General features: G+C 56.8%; 1 protein-coding gene across 16 annotated transcripts in view; it reads left to right on the plus strand.

Moving 5' to 3' along the window:
* Tns1 (tensin 1) overlaps window positions 1-20373 on the plus strand; it is a 248433-nt gene extending 228060 nt beyond the window's left edge. For all 16 annotated transcript variants that reach the window (XM_077110303.1, XM_076865446.2, XM_076865445.2 and 13 more), the window contains 11 exons: window positions 1333-1531; window positions 4518-5509; window positions 8238-8324; window positions 9028-9159; window positions 9513-9605; window positions 10255-10332; window positions 12063-12134; window positions 12389-12557; window positions 13850-13918; window positions 14345-14377; window positions 16011-20373. In XM_077110303.1, coding sequence (XP_076966418.1) covers window positions 1333-1531; window positions 4518-5509; window positions 8238-8324; window positions 9028-9159; window positions 9513-9605; window positions 10255-10332; window positions 12063-12134; window positions 12389-12557; window positions 13850-13918; window positions 14345-14377; window positions 16011-16155 — 2069 coding nt within the window. In that variant the 3' untranslated portion in view covers window positions 16156-20373. The remainder of the gene's footprint in view (window positions 1-1332; window positions 1532-4517; window positions 5510-8237; window positions 8325-9027; window positions 9160-9512; window positions 9606-10254; window positions 10333-12062; window positions 12135-12388; window positions 12558-13849; window positions 13919-14344; window positions 14378-16010) is intronic.
* Window positions 20374-20708: the final 335 nt, after the last annotated feature.

Consider the following 20708-nt stretch of genomic DNA (forward strand, 5'->3'; position numbering starts at 1 on the left):
GCCCTGGTCTGAAGGGTCACCCTTCTCTGTGTCCATGGCGGCCAGTGTGCCTGGGTGTCGCATGTCGGGCCTGGGCCAGCCTCAGAAAGAGGCTGCAGTAGGCGACACAATGCCCCTGCCAACACCCCTTTCCCCAGTGGGGGGCTTTCTCGGACTTGGGGAGGGGCTTTGCATTAGTTGCCCCAACCCCAGTCCTCACACCCCCGAGGGACCCAGGGGAGGGGCACTTCTCCCACTCGGTGACCATGACCATCTTGGTCAGCAAGGGCCGCAAAGGCCTCTTCAGGGCTGCATGGACTCTGGCCCCAAAGTGTCTCAGGCTGGTCTCCGCGGATGCCCTAGGTATGACAGAGTCGGGGCCTGTGCTCAGGCCTCGTCCCTTCTGGGTGGGACAGGGACGGTGCCAGGTTTGCAGGTGGCGGCATGTCCTCTGTCCCTGTTCACGTCCCTGGAGGACTGAGTGCCCCGCTTCCTCTTGCTGTTTAATATTGAGCTAGTTTCAGAGTTAGCCTCCGAGGTGGTGGAGGGAGTCAGACGTGCCCTGACCTGGGAGTCAGGGTCCCGGGGTCCCGGCTGTGCGTCCATCATGTCACTGTCCCAGCCTCGACTTCCTCATCTGTAAAATGGCCTTTCTGGCTCTTCCCCTTCCCTCCTCTTCTGACCTGGGAGTTTTGTATTCTAACCTTGGATCCTGTGTACAAATGTCCTCCCTGAACTGCCCAGTGCTGTGGGAGTGCCACAGATCGCAGACAGTGTCCAGCTCCGCCTGGGGACTGTTTGTCTGGTGTCCATCTCTTGAGAAACGCTAAGTGCGTCAGGCAGAGACGGTGGGCGTGTCTTGGTATCCAGGCCTCAGCAGACCCAGGTCTGTTGCTAGGTGAGCAAGCCTGTATCTGACTCCAGGCGTGGGGAGGACCCCAGTGCTGTCCCGGGACACGGGCCAGGTCAGATGCAGCTCTGGGTCCACTCTGGTGTCGGGGAGCCTGGAAGGGCCTGGGTAGCAGGGTCAGCAAAGGGGGTGCCAGTCATGGACAGACGACCTGGTTCTTGGGTGGACGAGTCTCTGATGGCCTGGGTTTGGTGCAGGGGTGGAGTTTGGGGCTCGTTTCTGGACAGGCTCTTGAGTCAGGCTCTGGTTAAAGATTGTCTTGGGACAGGGTGGGTGTGGGCAGGCAGGAGCCCCCGGTCAAGCGTCCCGATGTCTTTTGGGGGCTGTTCCTGTGCTATCTTTCCCTGTCTGCTTTGGGTGGCTGTGTCCCTGGCAGGTTGGGAGGGTCCCACACTGCACCTCTGGGGATCTGTGCTCAGTCTCTGTCCTCCTGCTCCTCCCAGAAGCCCGGAGCTACGTGGAGTCTGTGGCACGGACGGCAGTGGCTGGGCCCCGACCTCAGGATGCTGAACCCAAGAGCTTCAGTGCCCCAGCTGCCCAGGCCTATGGCCACGAGACGCCCCTGAGGAATGGGACCCTGGGCAGCTCCTTTGTCTCCCCCAGCCCCCTGTCCACCAGCAGCCCCATCCTCAGCGCCGACAGGTAAGTCCGGGTGGGAAGACTCGGGGGATGAGAATCGCGGCCTGGGATGGGACAGCTGAGGCCTCTTGGATCGTCCCAGGGTGTGGGCAGAGAGAAGTCACATCCGCGGCACTTTGCAGACCCCTTCAGGGCACCTTGAGAGAGCTTCCCCTGAGTGCCAGACCTTAGGGGGAGCCCGGAAGTGAGTAAGCGGTCGTTCCCCAAGCAGTGCCGGCAGGAGGAAGTGTGCCAGGTGAAGGAGGCCTTCCCCCAGGTTTAACGTCTCAGGACAAGGAGGACTCGGGCAGTGGGTGTTTGCCGGAGGCCAGGCACTTTGCTGAAAGCTTTGTGCAGATGTGGAATCTTCACAGTGGTCCCAGGAGGCAAGCCCCAGGGACCCCACTTTCTAGAAGAGGCAGTTGAAGCACAGAAGTGGTTTCCTAAGCTGAGCAGTGGCAGGGATAGAGTTGAGGCCCAAGTGTGTGGTTCCGGGGCCCATGTCGCCCACGTCGCAATCTCCTCCCCAGACCACTGTGGTGCACGCCCTTCGCTGGCTGGGAGCCAAGAGCTGACAGGAGAAGTAAAGTGCTTGGAGCTCAGAGCGAGGGGCCATTATCTTGGTGGAGGAAAGCAGAAGGGTCCCTGAGGGCTGGAACTCTTTGTGGGCAATCCAGAGGGGTGAGCAGGATGTGGAGGGGCGAAGGAGGGAGAGAGCGTTTTGAAGGACAGCACGGGAAGATGCAGGGTTAGAGTGGGGCATGCAGGTGGAGGAGAGGGGAGGCGTCCTGATGCACGGCCGGCGGACACCCATGGTCTGAGCGCATCCGACACAGAGGAAGGCCAGAGTTGGCCCGGGAGGCTGGGCAGTCCCTGCTCACAGGCTCAGTAGGCGGTCGGCTGATGTGGGGTGTGGTGAGAAGCTGGGTGCGGGGGAGGGAAGACTTCAGGCCCCCGGGAGGGGAAAAGAGCCCCGGAAAGGCAGCTAGAGACCGGCTTGGGCAAGGCCTGGAGTGCAGATGCCGGGGGTCAGGGTGGGAGGACAGCGCTGGCCTCCTGGAGGACCCAGTGCCTCTCTCTCCCTTTCTGAGCCCGCTCCCCTCCCTGCACTGCCTTCCCAGGGGCCCTCAAACATCCCAGCCCCCCCTCACATTGCTGCCGCAGGCCCTACCTACGCTGGCTCAGGGTGGGGGCTTGGTGAGCGGAGGCAGCGTGCCTCTGGGCTCTGAGGGTTCTGAAATCTGGAGCCAAACCCAGCCTGCCCAGCCTCCTGACAGGCTGCAGCGGCTCAGGAGGCCTGGCCCCTGCAGAGGGCGTGCTCCCTGTTCAGGGGACAGGGATTTCGCCCTGCGCTGTGGCCCCCACAGGGAGCCCCGGGCAGGGAGCTTCTCCCACATTCTTCCTGATGCCCCGTTGGCCCCCTCAGGACTCCGGAAGCCGGTGTCTGTGCCCTGAGATTCATCTTCTAGAACTCCACGTCAGCATCCCTCGCCCCGCCCCGCCCTGCCTGCTGCACCCTCAGAAGCCAGTTTTTTCCCTCCTGGGAAATGACCTTCTGCTCTGGCCCCTTCAGGGGTGCAAGGCAGGCCGTGTCCTGGCCTGTCCCCTGCCTGTCTCCCTGCTCGTGGTTCTTGTCTGCCGCTAGAGCACAGTCCCTCCAAAACCTCCTCACACCCGGAGCCCCAGCCGATCCCACCCGGCCGGGGAGGGCTCAGCAGCGGAGAGACGCCCTCCTGCCCACGGCAGCGTGGGGGCGTGGGCTCCTGGCTGGGTGAGGCCCCTTCCTTCCCTGGGGACTCCTGGCCCAGCCCTCCTGCCATCTCCCCACGGCTGCTGCTTACCCACGTCCCTGTCAACCTCGGTCTCTACTGCCACACTATAGATGGGTGGTGGTGTGGGTCTGAAGGAGCAGGTCATCTGTCAGTCCCTCATGGCCCCCTAGGAAAACACGAATAAGGAAAATCCCTGCTCCCCAGCTCACAGGTCACGGCGGTGCAGGCCCTGCTCCCCCGTGTCACTCCCTAGGGGCCTGCGCTGCCCTTGGCAGTGGAGCCCTGAATTGTGGCAATTCCTCCAGGCACGGTCCCATAGGAACTGAATTTTGCCAGGATCTTAGAATTGGGAGTGACCTTGAGCTCATGGAATCTAACCCCCCCATGGAGGACCTTCCCTATGCAGCCTTTAGACCCATAAGTCCCTCAGCCTCTGCTTGAGTTCTCCTAGTGATGGGAGGATCATTACCACTCAGGGCAGTTTGCTCCATTAGTGGCCAGATCCGATGCCCAGAGAGCAGACCCTATAATGAGCTGAAATCCCTGCTCTGGGAACTTCCCGCTTGATTCCCTCTCTCCCTCCCTCCCTCCCTCCCTCCCTCCCTCCCATCCGTACTCCCTCCCTCCCTCCCTCCATCCCTCCCTCCCTTCCCTCCTTCCTTCCTTCCTTCCTTCCTTCCTTCCTTCCTTCCTTGCTTCCTTCCTTCCTTCCTTCCTTCCTTCCTTCCCTCCTTTTTGTTTTGAATCAACCAGGAGTAGAAGCCCAGTCCTGCCTGCTCAGGGCTTATGATGACAGCAAACCCAGAGATGCAGTCAGGTGGCCCTCATAGGAATGGGAGCCAGGTGGTTTGCCTCCCTCTCCAGAGTGAGTTTCTGTGATGCCGGAGGCTTCAACAGGACAGCCACCTTCAACTTTCAGGAGGGAGATTTCTTGGCTTATTGCTCAGTAGTCAGCAGAGTGCTGTGGGGAAATGTGGGCTTTGGAATCAGACCTAGCTGAGTTGAAACCCCGGGCTTTTATGAACTGTGTGGTCCTGAGTTTACTGTTGAACCTCTCTGACCTTCAGTTTCTTCTTCCGATGGATCCACGAGGTGATGTAAAAGCCCTGACTCTCTGGCCAACTGCAAGTGGAGCTATTATGGTTGCTATTAGTGGTTGGAAGGAAGCTGGGTACTTCCCTCAAGGACCCCCTTCATTAACTGCCATTTGCTGACCTCTCAATCTGTCCTCTCTCTAGCACTTCAGTTGGGAGTTTCCCATCAGGGGAGAGCAGCGACCAGGGCCCGCGGACACCCACCCAGCCCTTGTTGGATTCCAGCTTCCGCTCCGGCATCCTGGGGCAGCCCAGCCCTGTGGCCCAGAGAAGTTACCAGAGCTCTTCTCCTCTCCCGACCGTGGGCAGCAACTACAGCAGCCCCGACTCCTCACTTCAGCAATTCAGCCCCGCAGAAAGCCAGCCCCGCTCTCAGTTCAGTGTGGCCAGTGTCCACACGGTGCCCGGGAGCCCTCAGGCCCGCCACAGGACAGTGGGCACCAACACGCCCCCTAGTCCTGGCTTCGGCCGGCGGGCCGTCAACCCCAGCATGGCTGCTCCTGGCAGTCCCGGTTTGAGCCACCGCCAGGTCATGGGTCCACCCGGCCCTGGTTTCCATGGCAACACCGTTGCCAGCCACCAAAGCAGTGCGGCCACCACCCCAGGGAGCCCCAGCCTGGGCCGGCACCCCGGGGCCCACCAAGGCAACCTGACCCCCAGTCTCCATGGCAACGCAGTGGCCAGCCCTGGCAGCCCCAGCCTGGGCCGTCACCTGGGAGGGTCTGGATCCATGGTTCCTGGCAGCCCCAGCTTGGACCGGCACGTGGCCTACGGTGGCTACTCCACCCCTGAGGACCGGAGGCCCACTCTGTCCCGACAGAGCAGCGCTGCGGGCTACCAGGCCCCGTCCACACCCTCCTTCCCTCTCTCCCCTGCCTACTACCCGGGCCTGAGCAGCCCCACCACCTCCCCCTCGCCGGATTCTGCGGCCTTCCGGCAGGGGAGCCCCACACCGGCCCTGCCAGAGAAGCGGAAGATGTCCGTGGGCGACCGGGCAGGCAGCCTCCCCAACTATGCCACTGTCAACGGGAAAGTGTCCTCCTCGCCGGTGGCCAGTGGCATGTCCAGTCCTAGTGGGGGCAGCACTGTCTCCTTCTCCCACACGCTGCCCGACTTCTCCAAGTACTCCATGCCAGGTGGGCCTCTCCCCCCGTGTCCACCTCTCCTGGGCTGAGCCCAGGAGTTAGGATATCTGTCCTCCTCTCGGTTCTGACAATCCCTTTGCCGACAACCCTGGGGATGGGTGGCCGACTGCTGGACCTCAGTCCAGGGTGAGGATGAGGATGAGGTTGACGGACATGATAGCATTACTCTTAGGAACCCGCACCTTCAAGCCACTTGTGAGCATGTACTCTGTGCTAGCCTCTGGGCTGAGTACTATCTCACTTGATCCTTATGACCTCCCCTCCCAGTAGGTACAATTACTCCTTTTTACCCAGGAGCAAACTCAGGATTCCAGAGGCTCTGTTTGCCCAGCATCCTACAGTTAATAAGTGGCAGAGCTAGGCTTCCAGTCCAGGCCTGTATTACCCCCCACACTAATGCTCTTTAAGCATTATTGGAGTTGTCTTTATCATGTGGCCATATCTTGAGGGCTATTGAGATCTAGCATAACTTTGAAAGCACGCCTTCCAAACCTGTGCCTCGCTTCCTTTGTTCAGCGCCCCGGTTGCGCACATCCCTCCTAACAGATCTGGCAGCCAGATAGGATGTGGGCCGGGGCTGACTGACACGGGGGTTACCAGGGCTTGGTTTCTGCAGACCTGTTCTGTGGTCCAGGCAGCTTTGCCTGTTGAATCCCTCACTCATCCCTAGGACTTGGCATATTTGCCTCCACTTAACTGGTTATCTAAACCCAAAGGTCAAGGCCTCAGGAGACCTGCCGTTTCTCTAGCAGACTGGAACCTGTCTGCATGCAGGGTCGCCCCAGGCGATCAAAGCAGATTTGGAATATTTCAGGCAGCTTAGCACGGGGCCCAGCTGCCCTGATCCCCCGTGTCACTCCTAGGTCCTGTACTGGGCCTGCCAAGCTGCGACACCTAGAGTGACCCTGCACCCCCCTGCTTCCTGCCGCCCACTGGGGACATCTGGTTCCCAGTCCCTCTCCTCGAAGGAGGCAAAACTTGGAGTAGTTGGACACTTCCTGTTTCCCACCATCTTCCCTGCTTAAAATAGTTCTGGAGTCAACACAGGAAGGCTTAGGGGGCCGCAGCTACCTCTGACAGCTCGTTAACCAAGCAGGGCCTGGGTCTCCAGAGCAGGGACAGGCGGGCAAGAGTTGTGGGGCCCAGCCGCCATCCCCAGGCATCCTGCATACAGCTGCCAGGAGAGTAGCTGTCCCCTCCCAGCCCTCCAGAGACAAACCCCCAGGCCCAGGGAGCTGAATCACAGTGGAAATTGACTACGCCCTGGAGTCTCAGCTCCGGGCCTCCTTAGCCGACAGTGTCCTTAGCGCAGGGCCTTGGCTCCAGGTTCTGAAGACAGGAGAGGGAGGTGTGGTAGTGGAAGGTTCCTCTCTCCTCTGCTTTCCTTTTGTTTCCTTTGGTGCCCAAAGATGAAGGAGCAGAACAGTGAGGAGGGTTCTGTGCTCGGGTTCTGCGGCACAGCGTGGCTTCTCTGGTTTACAAAATCCCATGGGATCTGAGGAACTGAAGAGCGGCGCTCAAAGGTGCCAAATCTAAAGAAATGATAAGAGACAGAGGTGCTCATCCCCTGTCTGGAGCAGTGCACGCCAGGTGCATGTTTGAAATGTGGTGCTGTATTCCAGACACACACACAATAGGACCTGCTGATCAGGAACAAGGATGAGGAAAGAGGCCGGAAAGCGAGGGCCCCACACCCCAACCCCTGACCCAGAAGCTGCGCTGGAGCCGGTGCTCACCTGGCCCCAGGGTCTCTCTGTGGGTCACCATCTGTAACCCTCCAAGCCTCTCTCCTGATTGTAAAACTGCACAGCGGAACCTAGTTGTCTGAGCTACCCCAGAACATAGCACCCCAGGAGAGATCCCCAGGCCTGCTAAGGAGCTGGGAGGAGGGATCAGCAGCTGAGAAACCTGGCCTGGCGACACCCTGCAGAGAGCCTCTAGGTCCTAGGCCAGTCCCTCATACTTGTCCCAGGGTGGGAGTGATTTTTTGCCCTGTGTGACTGCAGAACACTGGCTTTCCTTGTGGGAAAGAGGAGGGGGATCAGGAAGACAGGACAGAAAGAGGTCTTCCTGCCTTGTCATCTGTGATGCCGCAGTTGGGAGGCCGAGCCTGTGGGGAAGGGGGAAGGGGGGTCTTAGCCATGTGGGGAATCTGCTAGGGGACGGTTCTGGGAGCAGGGCAGGCTCTGGGTTGGCTCTGTGGGATGCCCAGCAGGCAGTGGGGGGGGGGGTGAGAAGTCCCTGCTCTGGTCCCTTCCTGCTGTGCTCTGTGATGTCTGAGGACATTAGCTTTCTGTGTCCCCTGGGTGTAAAGCACCATATACTTGTTGGCTTAAAATAGCAGAAATGGGGCAGAGGCCAGGAGTCCAGCACCCAGCTTGGTCCCTGGTGGGGTTCCGAGGGAGCATGGGCTCCAGGCTTGCCACGTCCCCCTGGGTCTGGAGGTCCTTGGTGTTCCTTGCCACGGGCTGTGGCAGCCCGTGTGGCTCTCTCTTCACATGGAGCTGTCTCCACGAGTCTCTGTCTCCTCTTTTGAGGACACAGTCCTCCTGGACCAGGGCTCTGTCCAGCGTGCCTTCATCTTAATTGGATTCCACGTGCAAAGACCCTCTTTCCAAATAAGGCCCCATTTGTGGGCTTTGAGGGTCAGGACTCACTTCAGCATCTCTTTTCAGGGAACAGAGTTCAACCCGTAACACTTCCCATTCTTCTCCTGCAGACAACAGTCCTGAGACCCGGGCTAAAGTGAAATTTGTCCAGGACACTTCCAAGTATTGGTACAAGCCTGAGATCTCCAGAGAGCAAGGTGAGGACTGGGTGGTTCTGGTGGTTCTGTGGTCCTTAGAGGACGGAGTTGGCTGCCGATCACCGTGTCTGACTTGGGCAAGGAACACAGTGCACTCATTCCTCTTTGCAGTAGGTAGTGGTCACAGAGAGGGAGCTGGGATTGAAGTCAAACAGTAAGAAGCACTTCCCACATCAAAGGGAAGGCTGGCAGACTATTGGTGTGAATTATTTTTGCAAGAGTCCATCGGAGCTTTGGTTTTCCTGGACAAAGTAGAAGGACAGCCAAGATCATATGAAGCCTCAGCTCTCCATGTGGGAGATTTTTGCATTTTGTAGAAACAAATGAAGTTGTGAATATGGGAATAGAGACGGGGCCCTCTATGGGTTCTCAAGGAACATCTGTGGGGTGTGGGTGTGGCTCAGCAAGGACTGCCTGCAGCCCCACTGGCCCGCTGCCTGTCTTTGTAAATAAAGTTTTATTGGAACAAAGCCACGCCCATTAGTTTACACACTGTCTCTCGCTTCCAGCTGCAGCCATAGACTTGAGTATTTGCGACAGGCTGCGTGGCCCCCAGTGTTGACTCTCTGGCCATCTCAGCCCAGGAGGGCCCTCGGGAGTGTTTACACTCTGACTTTAAAGATGTCATCTCATCCAAGGGCCCCCAGGGCACTTAGGCAGGCCAGGGAGGCCAAGCTCATGTGCCCTCTTCCCTCCGGCACAGCCATCGCACTCCTCAAGGATCAGGAGCCAGGGGCCTTCGTCATCCGTGACAGCCACTCCTTCCGGGGGGCCTATGGGCTGGCCATGAAGGTGTCTTCGCCCCCTCCGACCATCATGCAGCAGAATAAGAAAGGTGACATCCTCCTCCGGAGACTGTGGGATCTTCACGGTCTCTTCAGACCCTGGGGTGCTGGGGGCCCCAGGGTGCTGAGCAGGACCCAAGTCTCAGAGAGCTGGTGCCTGCTAAATAGCTCTCCAGAAGAGCGGGCCCTGGGCTTGTGATGGTGGCGTCGGGGAACAGGGAAGCAGGTGTCTCTCCTCTCTGGAGGGGCCGGTGTGGTCTCTGCAGCCCCAGGCTCCAGCCTCCCCATCTCTGCGACCCTCTCTCCCACCCCAGCCCCGTGCACTGGAGAAGAGGTGGAGCAGCCTTGGGAGTCCGTAGGGGGACTCTGTGAAAAGTGACCCATTTCTTTCTCTCCATCCCAGGAGATCTGGCCCATGAGTTGGTGAGACATTTCCTAATCGAGACGGGCCCCAGAGGAGTCAAGCTCAAGGGCTGCCCCAATGAGCCGAACTTTGGTGAGCTGCCCCCACCACTGTCCCTGCAGGCATCTTGCCCTGCTTCAGGCCCCCCTGGGGCCTGACCCCAAGTTCTCTCCCCCATGATCCTGTGTGGTAGATGGCACCGTCCTTGTTTTGCACAAGGGAACTGTTAGTTAGACTTACCCAAGAAGCCACAGGTAACAAGTGACTGACCTGGGATTCGATCCCACAATTCTCCAATGCTTCTACCCTGGTTTTTTTTGGGGGGGGGTGGGGGTGGGGGAGGGGGGTGGGGTTATCACTGGAGAGACTTAGAAAAGATGTTAGGAGGAACTGTAAAGGGAAGTTGTTAGGTCACAATGACTGCTAGAGGGAGTCTTTGGAATCTTCTTCCTTGGGTCTTGCTTAAAAAAAAAAAAAAAGGGCATGAATTTTCAGCTCTGAAAATTCGTGGATAAGAGAGGGGTGATAAAGAAGCTAAGCTGTGGGTAGCTCCGTAGCTAAGCACACCTGAGGTCCTGAGTTCCATCTCTAGCCACACACACACACACACACACACACACACACACAGAGAGAGAGAAAGAAAGAAGCCCGGTGGGGTGAGGCTTCCTGGCGTTTGCACCCGGCCCTGGCTGGCCCCTGACTCCCAGGAGCGCTGCCCCTGAGCCGCTGTCTCGTCCCGCAGGCTCCCTGTCCGCCCTGGTCTACCAGCACTCCATCATCCCTCTGGCTCTGCCCTGCAAGCTCGTCATTCCAAACCGAGGTAGGACGTGAGACTCCCCGCGCTCCAAAGGTGCCCTTGAGCTACCTCCTTCGTGTCTGGCCTTGCCAGCCACTCCAGAATGTGGGTCAGGGGTGGAGGGCACTGGCCATTTTGCCAACGTGGGGGAATTCAAAACCTCTCTCTCACACACTTCTTTTTCCTGATAAAAAAGAAGGAAACGTTTGCGGGCGTGATGGTGCACACCTGTAATTCCAGTGGCTGGGGAGGCTGAGGCAGGAGGATCACGAGTTCCAAGCCAGCCTCGGCAACTTAGCGAGACTGTAAACAACCTAGTGAGATCCTGCCTCAGAATATCAAATATAAAGGGCTGGGGATGTGGGCAGGTGGCTCAGTGGTTAAGTGCCCTTGGGTTCAATTCCTGGTACCTCCCAAAAGAAGGAAAAGTTTATTTAAGAGTTGAACTCCAGGGGCATATGTAAGTTGTCTTTCCAGATGGTTCTAGAAAATACTCTGGAGCCTTTAAGAAATTCATACTGAATTCTCAGAATAAGCCTCATCCCTGGGGAAGGCCTAAGACGTGGGAGAGTCAGGAGAAGAATGTCCTAGAGGTTGAGATAAAATCTCCAATATTAGTTGATGATTTTTATCTATTCAATTCAGTTCACTGAATTATTAATAATAATTGGCCAACATTATTAGCTTAAACGTTCCAACACAACTTAAGCAGCATTATTAACCACCCAATTTAGACACCAATTAAATTACATTTTTATGGAATTTACTGTGTAAGTCCAGCAATTACAAAGCTGTTTGACTTTAAATTGTATAAACCTGTGGTTCTTGAAATGTGGTCCCCAGACCAGCAGGCTGTGCATCCCCTGAGAACTTGTTAAATGCCGGCATTCTCAAGGTCCACTTCTTTGGGAACTCTAGGTTGGGCCCAGCCATCTGCATTTTAAAAGGCTGCACACCAAAGTGTAAGAAACACTGGTTACAAATGAGACTCGATGCTTATTTGTTGTTCTGATTTTGTTTTTAAAAGTTTTAGTGCTGGAGACGCAGTGGCACATGCCTGTAATCTCAGCTACTGGAGAGGCTGAGGCAGGAGGATCACAAGTTTGAGGCCAGCCTCAGCCACTTAGCAAAGCCCTGTCTCAAAATTAAAATAATTTAAAAGGGCTGGGAGTAATTCGGTGGTAAAGTGCCCCCGGGGTTTCAATCCCCAATACCATGAAAAAAAAATTATTTAGGTATAGTTGAAATAAAAACAGTAGTATGCACTGTGTTTAATGTGTTGCTTTGATACAGCTACACATAGGGAAATGGTAAAGTCAAGCTACTTAACATGTCTATCGCTCAGTTCTTACTAATCCTGAACTTATACTTGTGCTCTGTTGGTGGTTGAATGAATTTAAGCATAAACAGAAGCAACACCACTGCTGTTCGAAGCTTGCTTTTTGCCAGGCAGTGGATAAAAACTATATATGGGTTGTTTGAAAACCCTGGGTCGTGAGTTCCACTTAGTAAGTGGCGGGCTGAGGGTTTGAGCCCAGCTCTCCTGGACCCCAGAGCTCTCAACCCCGTGTGCTGGGTTCTTAGAGCAGCGGTGGAACATTCCACCTGTAGGTAACCCAGTGCCTCCCACCGGGGCCTGCTATGGAGAGCGTGTCCTTGGCACAAAGCACTTTGCAGAACTTACCTTAGGCCCAGCCCAACCGTGCTTCTTTCCAGCTCTAGGGTTTTAATTACCAGGTGGATTTTTGTCTCAGACCCCACAGATGAATCGAGAGATAGCTCGGGCCCTGCCAACTCGACCTCTGACCTGCTGAAGCAAGGAGCGGGTGAGTGGTCCCTGGAGACTGGACCCCTGCCCACGACCTTCTTTCCACCTTCCTGCCCGGGCCTCCTGCAGGTGCAGGTGGAAGTCTCTGCCAGGCCCAGAGGTCTCCAGGCAGATTATGTTCCTCTGGGTAGATGTTTTGGCCTGAGGCTGGCCTGAAATTGATCTGCTACCTTTTCCCTCAAGAGTGGACCTGGGGTATCGTCTCCACCGACTCCAGCCTTCCTGATTCCCACTTGGGTCCATTTCTTGTAGCCTGTAATGTACTCTTCGTCAATTCCGTGGATATGGAGTCACTCACTGGGCCGCAGGCCATCTCCAAAGCCACATCTGAGACGTTGGCTGCTGACCCCACGCCAGCTGCCACTATCGTTCACTTCAAGGTCTCTGCACAGGGAATCACACTGACTGACAACCAGAGAAAGTAAGCCTCGTTCGTCTACTTGCTCTTGGGCTGGGGTCTCCTTCCTGTAGCCCATCCGTGCCTCCGCTCACCCCCACTCACCAACCCATCATCCCTTGCACCTCTCAGCCCATCTATTCTCCCATCCATCTATCTTGCTTCTATTCTTTATCACAGTAGCTGTTCATCCATCCATCCATTATCCATCCACTTGTTCACACACTCATCAATTGGTCCATTCATCTACTTACTCGCATCCATCCATTCCCTATCTGTTCTATGCCTACTTATCCCTTCATTTGTGTGTGTCTCTAGCCATCCATCCAGCCATCATCCACCCATCCATTCATCCATCCACCCACTCATCCATCTACCCATCCACCCATTCTCCATTCATCCACCCACCCATCTATCCATCCACTGATCCACCCATCTACCCACCCATCCATCCATCCATCCTCCACTCATCCATCCACACACCAACCTATTCATCCATCAATCTATCCACTCATCCATAGTCCTCCATTCCTCCATCCATCTATCTTCCATTCACCCATCCATCCATCTTCCATTCACCCATCCATCCACCCATACACCCACCCATCCATCCATCCATCCATCAATCTATCCATCCATCCATCCATCCATTATTCATCTCTCCATCCATCCTCCATCCACCCACCCACCCATCCATCCACCCATCCATCCATCCATCAATCCTTCCATCCATCCTCTATCCACTCATTCATCCATCCTCCATCCACCCACCCATCCATCCATCAATCTTTCCATCCATCCATCCATCCTCCATCCATGCATCCACCCATCGATCCATTCACCCATCCATCCATCCTCCATCCCTCCCTCCATCCATTCATCTACCCATCCCACCATTCCTCCATCCTCCATCCCTCCCTCCCTCCATCCTTCTACAAGAGTCTGCCTGAACCAGGTAGTCAGCTCTCAGTACAACTGTTTAAAAGGTCCCTCTTTCCAGGACAGAGTCTTTCCTCCCAGGCTCTCTCCTAACCATGACCCCAGTTCATTTCCTTCCTCCTTTAGGGTCCCCCCATTTCTTATTCCTCAGTGTCAGTTTCTTTTCCAGCCTCTGGCTTTTGGGCTTGTTTCTGTGGCACATATCTCTGTTCCTGTGCATCACTTAGGCCTCCGACGTGAGCACCTCAGGCCATCTTGCTCTAAGCCAGAGTGTGACCCACAACAGGCACCGTGCGAGGTGGCCTGGTGCAGGCCGAGGGCTGGAGGAAGCAGACCCTCCCATGCTCATTCTCTGTTCTCTGATGTCTGAACCACAGGCTCTTCTTCCGAAGACACTACCCCCTCAACACTGTCACCTTCTGTGACCTGGATCCACAGGAAAGAAAGTAAGTCTCTTGGAAACACCTTCCCTCTCAGCCAGCTCACGCCGCTGGAGAGAGTGTGTGTACATGAGCACAGGTACGGGAGTTCTCAGTCCAACTGGAAGATCCATGCCTGTGTCCAGGGGAGTGTGCATAATTGTGTTGGGCATTTTTTGAGTTTTCTTCATAGATCTGGAGACCCTCCTGGGACTCAAATGCCCATTTTTACCCCCTCTGGCCCGACCCTGACCCTGACCCTGTTTCTCCCCTCCACACTGTGGAAGGTAGCCTGGCAGTGTTTGCTCCAACTTGAAAGCCCTGGGTGACCTTGGCCACTTCTGTCCTGCACAGGTCGGGGCTCCTCTGCTTGCCCCAGCGAGTCTGGTCTGAGTGGGTGGTGCTCTGGGGACAGGTGCAGTGATTTACCCTGAGCTGACTTTCTCTCCACAGGTGGATGAAGACAGAAGGAGGTGCTCCTGCTAAGTAAGTGTGGCTTCGTAGTCCACCAGCAGGTGTGGGGGGGGGGGGCAGGTTTAGAATCCAGAGCCTGGGGTGGGGAAAGGCCAGCAAGGATCTTTGTGCCAATGTCACTGAAGTCTGGAGAAACAGTACAGCCCACGTGTGTGGCTTTAGCAAAGGAGAGTGTGTCCTGGTGCGACAGAGTTGGAAAGGCTTTGGAAAAGAACGGATATTTTAAAATGGATCTTAAAAGACAGGTGGAGTTTGCTCAGGCTGAAAGATAGGAGAGAGATGGGTTTAATGGGAGGAGGTAGCTTGACCAGCAATCTGGACAGGGCTGAGTCCCACAGAGAGGCTGCTGAATGGTTGTTGCCTGAAGAAAGGAGACCAGAGGCAGCCAGGCCACCTCCAGTGACCAGGAATCTGGGTGTGATCAACCCTGAGGACTTGGCCTTGTCCAGTCTTCATAATCATCAAGGACTCTGAGTCCCCATGTGTTCTTGTGTCCCTGCCAGCCGGCCAGGCAGGCCAGGGCTTGCAGCGGGGGCAGGTGGCAGTGTCGGGGCAGGCATGGGTTGGCCAGGTCTCCGTCATGGCAGAAGCAGGCAGCAAGGCTGGAATGCCTGTGTCATGGGAGCTCAGAGATGACCCCCACCCTGCTCGGGTCACCCCCACTGCACTACAGCCCTAGCCAGCCCAGAGAGGGAGGAGCTGGGGGCTGCCCTGTGGACCCCAGTGACTCCAAGGACTGGGCACTACTCCAGCTCCTGAAGCCGAGCTGGAAGAGTGAAGTTGTGGGAAGTGCAGGGCTGTGTGTGTGTGTGTGTGAGTGTGTGTGTGTGTGAGTGTGTGTGTGTGTGTGTGTGTGTGTGTGTGAGTGTGTTTGTGACTTGGCTAATTTTGGCCGGGCAGTGCTGTCTAAGGCAGAGGGGTGTCCATGGGCATCTCCAGCTGTCCGATTTCCCCATCTCGCTCTAATTAGCAACACCCTGGCTGGGAGGGGCCCCGAGCTCACATTCTGTTCTCTGCCCTCGTATTTTTAACTCTGTTTTGCAAAGAGAGAATGTTAGGTCACTCCCATCTTGGTGCCGGAGGGGACAGGTGTGGGGTCCCCTCCTCCTTGGGTTCTCTGGGCTTCCCAGCCTCTGGATGGGGCGGCTGTGTGTGTGGGGGTGGGGTGGGGGACCTGCTCGTTCTTGGACACCCTGACCTCCTGGGGTGCATGGCAGGTGCGTGGTGGGTGCCTGCTGGGTGCCTAGTGGGTGCGGAGGTCCCATCCTGGCTGGACCCCCGGCCTCCTGGTTTGCTTCTGTGCTGTTTATGGGAACAGTCGGGTTGGGTGGGGCTGGGAGAGGCTGCTTGAGGAATGCTCCCACTTTATTTCTGGTCTCGTCCCCACCCTGTACTACGCAGTCTTGTCCTTCACCCCAGACCTGCTCCACCCCACCAAGGGGAACATTCGCCTGCCCTGAAACAAAGCGAGACGCTGTCCCCAGCCTTGGCCTTGCTGCGGGGGAACCAAGAGGGCTCTGTCTCAGGCGCCCCCCTGTCCCTGAGGCCCAGGGAGGCTGGGGACGCCGCGTGGCAGGCTGGGCGTGCCCTGGCCAGGGTCCTTCTGTCTTCCCCTCTCGCCCACCATCCTCTCCCACCCCTGCAGGCTCTTTGGCTTCGTGGCCCGGAAGCAGGGCAGCACCACAGACAACGCCTGCCACCTCTTTGCCGAGCTCGACCCCAAGCAGCCTGCCTCGGCCATCGTCAACTTTGTCTCCAAGGTCATGCAGAGCACCGGCCAGAAGAGATGAGCCCAGACCCCTTGCCCAGGGCCAGGGCAGCGGGGACGGGGCACCTGGGGAGGGGACCTCTGAATCCTGACCACCTTGAATCCACAAGGAGGACTTTGGGCTAATTTTGGAGAAGGAGAGAAGAAAGTGTAGTGTTGGGCGAGGGAAGTGAATTGCAGAGGGGAGGGGAGAGGGAGAAAAAGCAAAAAAAAAAAGATGGAGGAGAAGACGCAGGTTCTCCTGGGCAGATGGGAACGGCAGCCTCCCAGAGCCTCCTAAGCCAGCCAGGTCCCCTCACTCCCGCCCCCTCTGGGAGGACAGAGCTCCTCCACGGGCCTCCTTGGGATCCACATTTTGGGGGGAAAATGAAAAAGCCCTTTGTCCCTCGCCACCTGCTTTGCAAGGACAGTTCAAGCCAAGAGTCTTTGGCCACCTGAGGGCGGGTCCCTGAGCCCCAAGGCTGGCTGGAGAAAGCGCGTGGAGAAGCTTTTCCTTCTGACACTATGCCAGACCCGCGGCCCCTCCGTCCTGGGCTGGGCCATCGATGCATTGTGACGTGGGTGTTCGTATGTCCCCACCCACACCCTCACACACTGATTTCTATCGCCTCTGTCTGCTAGAATTGTAAACAGCTCTGCTCGTCTCTGTCCCCTGGGTTAGCACACACGTGCATGCTGTCCAAAGAAGGTTAGGGTTGGGGGTGACACGGCAGCAGGAGGAGACAGAGCCCTCTCCTGCAGGAGTACCTAGGGTTCCCCCTTCCCGTCCCTGTACTTATACTCCAGTGGCCCCGGGTGTCACCAGCCTGATCTGTACAGAGGCCCTGGCCGGAGGGGAAGTGCACCCCTGTTCCATTGCTGGTTGACCGGGAGCCCCGGGCTTCGGTGTGAGGAAGCAGAGATATGTGTGTCCGTAGGGAGGAGGACTATCAGGAAAGGTGGCTGCTGAGCTCTGACACCTTCCCACCACGGGTGGCTCACAGCTGGCTGGGCAGGCCGCTCTGGCCAGTGCCGGGACTCTGCCTGACTCCTGCTGCTCGGCCCCATTCCTGGGCTCAGGGCCCCAGCGCCAGCCTGATCTCAGCCTTGCCTATCTGCATGCTGCCTTTTGGGGCGCTGGGGATGGTGCCTTCCTGCCCTGCCCTGTCTTTCCTGCAAGGTCCTCATGTTGGGGCTCATCCTGGGGAACCTGCTTCTCAGCAAGGCCCCAGGAGAAACCTGTGGTCCGGGTGTCCCCTCTGTAAGAGCCTCAAGGTCTGGCTGGTTGCAGGCGCCTTTCAGCTGGGCTGCTCAGGGTGACATCAGCAAAGCTCCTAGGGCTGCTTCCCGAGCACCACAGGGCCTCCCCATCACGCCACAGCCTCGCCGTCTCCCTTCTGCCTTGGCTGCCCCAGCAGAGCCACACTGCCCACAGAGCAGGGGACAAAGAGCATGCGTTTAGGTCAAAAGACCAAGGGTCCATGTGGGCAGTGGGGAAGACCCTGGGCCACCACCCAGGAACTCTAAGCCAGAATGGAAACTTCACCAGGACTCCATTCTTCAGCCCACGGGGGCCCTCTGAAGAGTGGCCTTGTACTGATATATAAATATATATAATATATACTGAGACATAGTGACAGAATCTGTAAGCTAATAAAATATAAGAAAAGGTTAAGAAATAGGTAAATTGACAAAAAGTATTTATTGTTTTCCCAGATTGCTCTGTTGCCTCCCTGAGCAGAAACCAGTCCCCGTCCCTTTCTTTACACATAAGTAGAGCCTGAAGTGGAGGGGCCTTTGTCCCTGGCGTGGCTGGGCATCTCCTTGCCCTGGGCCGTGCTGGGGCTCGGTAGGGTGGGGTGTGTGTGCTGCATCCTGTTGGCCCCCGGATTCTCTGTCAATTAGGGCCCAGCGGTCAGCTCCCTGCACATCTGGGGAGCTGACCTCGTTCCTACAGGCCTGAGTGCGTGTGTGAGCGTGCTGGGGACCAGGTGCGTGTGGCCACGGGTGCGTGTACGTCTCTGGGAGCTGGAAAGGAGAGTGTCTAGATTAGATGATGGGGGGGGGGCAGAGGCCGAGCCCCCGCTGCGCTCCCCAAAGGGGAAGTCCCGGGCTGTGTGACCTAGGTCCTTCCAAAGTGCCCTTCCTTCTGAGATGTTGAAGCCAAATATCTGAAGCCACCTTTTCTTATTCCCTAACGCACTCAAGGTCTCCTCTAAGATAGAAGGAGACATTTCCCCACCCGGTTTCTTTGTAAATACCTCCCTCTCCCGCTGCCTAGGCCAGCAGCCTCCTCCTGGTCGGTTGCCTCCTCTTGGCTGGAGGCTGGAGGACCCTCTGGAAGCCCGCCCTGCACGGGGACTGAGTCTGGGGTCAGCCTTCACACTTGCCTAGCCACTGCCCACCCTCAGCCCCTTCAGGCCTGGCCAGCCCCCACACTCCAGGCCAGCCACGTGTGAGCCAGGGGGTATCAGAGGTGCTGGTGAGCTGGCCACTCGCTCTCAGCACACCTGTGGAGGGATCAGCACTTTGGGGGCCGTGTGGTGGCCTGCTGCCCGGCCCTGCCCAGTGTCTCACAGGTGGACCCGGCACACCACACACACACACACACACACACACACACACGCACATGCACACACATCACTCTGCGCTGTAGTCTATGCTTGCCAAAGACTTCCTTTAAAAGAGAGCACTTTGACTCGTTGTTATCAGTTTATACGTGTTTATCTCCCCATCCCCGCCCCTTTGCCTGCTGTGTGTTGACTCTGTCGTCAGCAGGAGAGTGCTGTCTTGATGGGGGACTGAGGCAGGGAAGGGTCTGGAGAAAAGGCAAGAAAGAGCGGGAGACGCCTGGTCAGCACGAGGTGCTGCCTCTGCCTGTCCAGCAGGACTCTGGGGCAGGCCTGGCCTCGCCCTAGCTGGCCGCCACAGGCTGGTGGGGACATCTCCGATTCTGCAAGGACTGGGGCCCAGGGAGAATAAGAGGGAAGGGCTGGGCCAGAGAGCCATGGTGAGGTGACCCCAGAGGGGAGCAGGGGAAATGAGCTGTGTTTGTGGCGTCCAGGGGTAACGGAGGTGCCCCCTGCCATTGTGGTGTCTTGGCTCCTTGATCTAGCCAGGCGTCTGAGGACAGAAGCATCGCCTCCTGGGTTGGGGACAGGCATTTTGAGCCATCTCGCTGATCCTCTCCCCCAGGAGTTCTGAAAGCTGAGGACACTGAGTGCCGAGGATTCTTCTCCCTGACTTCTCAGGAACCCCCAGATGTGGTAGGGACCGGGCAGGATGGGTGGTGGGACCCTGGGGCCGTGCGGCATCCTGCTATGAGGGAGCTCTCAGGAGGGAGAGGAGGGGGACTCTCCCGCCTCATACCCCCATCTAAGAAGCCCACCCCTGCCCACCCCTGGGGTCTTCTAAGAGCTTGGGGGCAGAGTTTCAGGGCCACCTCTTCACCCAGGGCCAGGCCCTGGAATGCTGAGACTCGTGTTCCCGTGTCCAGAGGTAACATAGGATGTGTGTGTGCGCGCGTGCAAGTGTGGACGTCTGTGTGTGTGTTTGGCTCATCTCTTTAGGGCACTTAGGGGTAGGGGTCGAGGTGGTGCATGGCAGAATGTCAAGTTTAAGGTGACCCAGCGGTGAGAGCTATCAGAAGGGAGGCCTGTAGGGCCAGCGATTAGTGGAGTCTCAGTGGTGAGGACCGGCCCCCTGGGCTGGGCTCAGCAGACCTGTTCCTTCCTGTCTCCCCTGTAAATGTGGGAAAGGACAGGGGACTCAGCTTCCCACACCTGGGCCGTTCCTAGCAGCGAGGTTATTGTAGAACCATGTCCCAAGCTTGTTTTCTAATCAGTGTTAAATGGAGTGACACTCTCCTGTGGGTCTGTGTTTGGTCTGTGCGTGTGAGTGTGAGCACACCCAGGTGTGCCTGCTCTGTCCCCCCCACCCATTTTCTCTCCTCCCTTCAGACTTGTCATTCAAAACAAATGTCAGAAATTCCTTACCAGGGCACCCCCACCCCACCTCCCAGGTCCTCTGCAGAAAACCCCGAGTACCCCGCTGTGTATTTATATAGATGGAAATATACTTTATATTTTGTATCATTGTGCCTATAACTTTGCCACCTTGTATAAACCCTGATGTATGCTATTCGTCCTGGATATGAATGTACGGACCCCCACGCTGGCTCTCCCACTCCTGTACAGCGCCTCGGTTTCTTCGCGATCCATTGTATGGCTTTATAAATGATAAAACTTAAAGAAAAACTTCATGGTGTTATCTAGCTGTGTTGTTTGGACAGGGGGTTTCTGGAAGAAAGGGACCCTTTGCGGACATCAGATATGAGGGGGATTCAGTTCTCCTTCCGGTGGTTGATTCACCCCAAATTCTCCCAACAACTTCCCCAACACCCAAGTCTACGTCTGGTCACTACTGGGTTGTTCATCTGGACTCTTTCATCTGGAAGAGAAACTCAATTCAAATTTGTTCAAGAAAAAAAAATGGCGTTTATTAGGCCAAGTGCTGAGAAGGAAGGGCAGTCAGAGCCGGGTCCAGGGCGTCCAGGGATGGGATGGGGAATCTGTTCCCATCGCTTGGTCCTGAGCT

Source organism: Callospermophilus lateralis, chromosome 9, assembly GCF_048772815.1.
Source record: "Callospermophilus lateralis isolate mCalLat2 chromosome 9, mCalLat2.hap1, whole genome shotgun sequence".
Taxonomy (NCBI): domain Eukaryota; kingdom Metazoa; phylum Chordata; class Mammalia; order Rodentia; family Sciuridae; genus Callospermophilus; species Callospermophilus lateralis.